Here is a 4,335-nt window from a genome sequence, read left to right on the forward strand (position 1 = left end):
TGAATTCCAAAACATTACCCCTTGACAACACCAATTCACCTACCCTAAAAAACCCAAAGAATGCTAGTATATATGCAGCCTGGAAAAGTTCTGTTTCATATTTGTTTGCACAAGTAATAGGCAGGATATTTATGATTCTGTTTAATAATGGCAAAGTTATTGGAAGTCTACTATCTCTTCCATTCTTGACTCGTCTCATTCCTGTCAGTAGCTTTGCAACAAGAAAATTGTCAGTCGTATTTTCAACATTTATAATTTTGCATTTAAAAGCAATGCTGGAAATGTAGGACTTTACAGTTGAATATTTAAGTTGTTTAATTGACAGATGACCAATAAAATTTATGATATGATCTAAACTTGGTGGCCAAATTTGAGGCAAATTGAATTGTGAACGAAAATTCTCAAACTCTCCTGTATTGTATGTTGTTTTTGTATTTTGTGCAAGACTTAAACTCAATAGTCTTGTAACTTCAGATTGGACATCATTTGTAACATAGGTTCTGGTATTGGTTGTGGTTTGTTGTCCGCAGTTGGAGCTACTTCTCGAAATTTGGACCATTCCTTTCGGTAAATATAATCAGCAATTTTATTATCAGTACCTTCAATATGAACACTTTTAAATGTGATGTTATATTCTAACATGTGAAGGACCAATGGACGGACTAGTTTCATAACTCGTTTAGATTTGGATGTTTGTGTATTAATGATTGATACAAGTGCTAAGTTATCTGTGTGAAACTTTATTTGTTTGTTAGCTAATTGGTCACCCCAAATTGCAACAGCCAAAACAATGGGCACTAATACTAAAACTTGAGGTCTTGAGAACCTGCACTGTCTGTATATAGATGAAGAATATTTGATGATACCCACTCTCTTTCTGGAAAATATCTCACCCCATTAAAGTTCGATAAAAATAATGCTCACATATTTAAATCTTCTCTCATTTCGTTACTGATTCTAATAAAATGATAAGATTTTTTTACCCCAGACATAGCGTCATAGAATCTTCTATTGAATGCTCTGGCAGATCTTATTGCCTTGCCAAAAAAATTTAACATTCCCACAAGTGATTGGAGCTCATTTAGTTTTACTTTTTTTCGTGTTAGGAAATAGAAAATTTTAAATTTCAGCTGAATAATTTTTTCTTCAGGAATGCAAACTTGCAATTTGGATGTGTCGATACCCAATCCCAAGAAAACTAACTTTTTTGTTGGCCCTTCAGTCTTCAGATAAAGGTATTCCTATTTCATTACACATAGATTGGAAGACATCCATCAATGCCTTACATTTATACTGACACTTGCAGAAAAATAATCATCCAAATAGTGGTCGACTCCAGTTTGTTTTGATTTTGAAATTATAAGCCAATTTAGAAATGTTAGGAAAGTTTCGAAAATAGAACATGAAATTGAACAGCCCATTGGAAGACATTTATCTACATAGTATTTGTCCATGAATTTGAAACCCAAAAGATCAAAATCTCCAGGGAATACCCTTAAAAGCCGAAAAGCTGACTTAATATCCATTTTTCCTAAATAGGCATCTTGGCCTAACAGCGAAACTCTTTCAATTACATCATCAAAGGACGTATATGACACTGAACACAAGTTTGGGTCAATAAAATGATTTATACCATTATTTTCCGGGTAAGATAAGTGAGTGATCATCCTCCACTCCCCATCTGATTTTTTGACAAGCCCTACAGGGGAAATGTGCAAATTGGAAATGGGTGGGTTATCAAAAGGTCCAATTATCCTGCCCAATTTAATTTCTTTTTCCAATTTAACCCTCATTTCAGTTTGATTCTGTATTTCAGATAATAAATTAGGACATTCAGATTTTAGCCTTGGACCAGAATATTGTAGTTTAAACCCATGTGAAAACCCATATTTTAATTCAATTGCTGACTTTATATTAGGATATGAATCTAGGTATTTTAATAATATATCAGTTTTAACGGGGGAAGCGCCCAGGTGCCATATGTCGCTGATTAGTGTGCTTGTAGTTATGTGATCCTGAATTTGCTTGATTTCTGTATTGGGAGTTGTGTTGTCTGTTGTTAGGGGATGAATATCTGAAATTGGAATTCATTTTCTTGAGGTTGCTATTTATTGAACCATTGTTATTACAATATGTTTTTGGATGATCAGAGTTGCATTGTATGCAGGTATGTGTGTATTGACAGTTTGTGATAAAACATGATCCTTTATTATTATATTCAAAACATTTTCCAGTTGTAGAAAAACCTGAATGAAATTTATTTGCAGTTTGAATTTTTGGATTATTGGTATTATTAGCCATATATATTAGCCAAAGCTCATAATCAACATTACCCCATGAGCTAGTAGGGTCAGCGGCTTTTCTTAATCTAAATTGTTCGTCATATGATTTCCATCCCATACCCTTGGATCTAGAGGCCCCTAAGCGCACAGATCTCATATATTTGAGAAGATCTTGAGATTTACAAGGATGTGCAGAAATGTATATACTCATAAATATGATAATCCGTCCACTTTTCTATATCTAATATCTTAGATGATATCTTCTCTTTAGAAATGAGCTCCCCAGTGTGACTTATGGATAGGAGTCTTTCAGGCTCCTTAGTTGTGGTCCTTAGCATAAGAGCTAAATCCACATATTCACCCTGACATATCTTTTGCCTTGTTGATAGGGGTACATTGTATCCAAGAATACTATGTGTACTCTCAACAGGATCTGGTGTGTTAATAACAGTGGAAATGACAGTTCCACTATTCTGCTGACTATCGTCAGCAGCAATTAAAGGAGTAAGCCCACAATCAAAGTTTACAGGCCCCTCAATATTAGAAGCAATAAACACATTACCTGGAGCCCCCAAGGGTAAAATTGGTGTTTCATTATTGACATTATTTGCTGTGTCTGTATCTACATAACTAACATTATCATTTCCATTAACAACAGTACTTGTAGTAGGCCTTGTCACCTCGGCACCATTATCATCTTGAATATTATTTGTGGCATTTCTGGGTCTAGGTCTAGCATATGGACTAGAACTGGTACGAGTAGATGATCTGGTACTCTTAGCATTTGATACTTTCTTGGACCTTCCTTTTCCCATGATCAGTAGTGACAGTTAGGAAAATAGAAAATTAAATACATATTTTTTTTTTATCTTAGACTATATTTGACTCTCAAAATCGACTTAGATTTTAAGTTTCAAAATAATTTATTTAGTTTTGAAGTTTTTAACAGTATTGAAAAAACTAGACTTAGGCTTAAAGTGACAAACTTTTGAATTTTAAAGCCGTGAGACCCCAATTCTTTGAAAGAGCATGGGTCCTAATCAATAATTAAATTCTGATAAAATCTATGCCATCCACTTCTTATTTCCTTATCTATCCAAATTACTTTGAAAATAAATGCTGAAGGAAGCTTAAACAAATTTTATTTTGGTTGGATTGACAATTAAAGTGTTGAATTTTTCAAATTTCTGATGGCTGATTTATCAAAGAGGAAGTTATAGGCTCTAAGCTGCCCCCTGTTAGAGATTTAACTAGGCTTAAAAGGAGAAACTAACTGACTAGGACTGTGCATCTTTAATCTGGATAATCTAGTCTAATCTAATCTAATCTATTTAAAGTGATGAATCAGATGTATTGTATTATGATTTGCTTAAAGTAGCTGTGTTAGAATGTAATATAATCTAGTTAATGATGAGTATGTTTTTTGCAGTAAATAAAGCAAGGTATCTCTCAGCAATAAATTCATCTATTGAATATACAATAGATGTGAATATTTTTATAAGCTTTCATTTGGTCAAATCACAATTTGTTTCTTTATTTTCGTGTACACCGTGTTAGTTTATAATAATGCCGTTTATGAATTGATATTTTTGATTTTTGATAAATATAATCGCTATTATTCAATGGACACTTTTTGTGGTCAAACGCGTCTTCCCATTATCTCCCTTGAATCGCAACCATGACATGTAAGGTGACAACACAGTGGGAGATTTAAATCTAAATAGCTACCAAAAGTTTGAACTCTTGGTTCTTGCTGTTTCCCACAACCAGGCAACATCTTCCCCACCCTTGTCTCCTTAACATTCAGAAAATGTGTTGGTCGATAAAGGGGCTGCGGGAGAAGATTGGAAACACAACTCTACAGCTACGTGGAAACCTGTTACAGACGTTTTAGGGAATTACACTCACAGTCGGATTCAACTACTAGTACTACTCCTCCATGCTATATCCTCAGAGATATGTCTAAAAAAGGAGCTGCTAAGCCTAACTGGTAAAGGTTACGTCATGACAACAGTATACTATAATAATAGTAAAAATACTAATGTGAAAAGGA

At 33.9% G+C, this 4,335-nt stretch overlaps 1 protein-coding gene across 1 annotated transcript; it reads right to left on the minus strand.

Annotated features, from left to right (window-relative positions):
- Nucleotides 1–2,461: 2,461 nt before the first annotated feature.
- LOTGIDRAFT_155826 (hypothetical protein) lies at nucleotides 2,462–3,097 on the minus strand (the record flags this gene model as incomplete). Its single annotated transcript, XM_009068341.1, has 1 exon — nucleotides 2,462–3,097. The coding sequence occupies one exon, from the start codon at nucleotides 3,095–3,097 to the stop codon at nucleotides 2,462–2,464; it is 636 nt and encodes a 211-aa protein (XP_009066589.1).
- Between the last annotated feature and the right edge of the window lie 1,238 nt (nucleotides 3,098–4,335).

The sequence above is a fragment of the Lottia gigantea genome (genome assembly GCF_000327385.1).
Source record: "Lottia gigantea unplaced genomic scaffold LOTGIsca_9, whole genome shotgun sequence".
NCBI lineage: Eukaryota > Metazoa > Mollusca > Gastropoda > Lottiidae > Lottia > Lottia gigantea.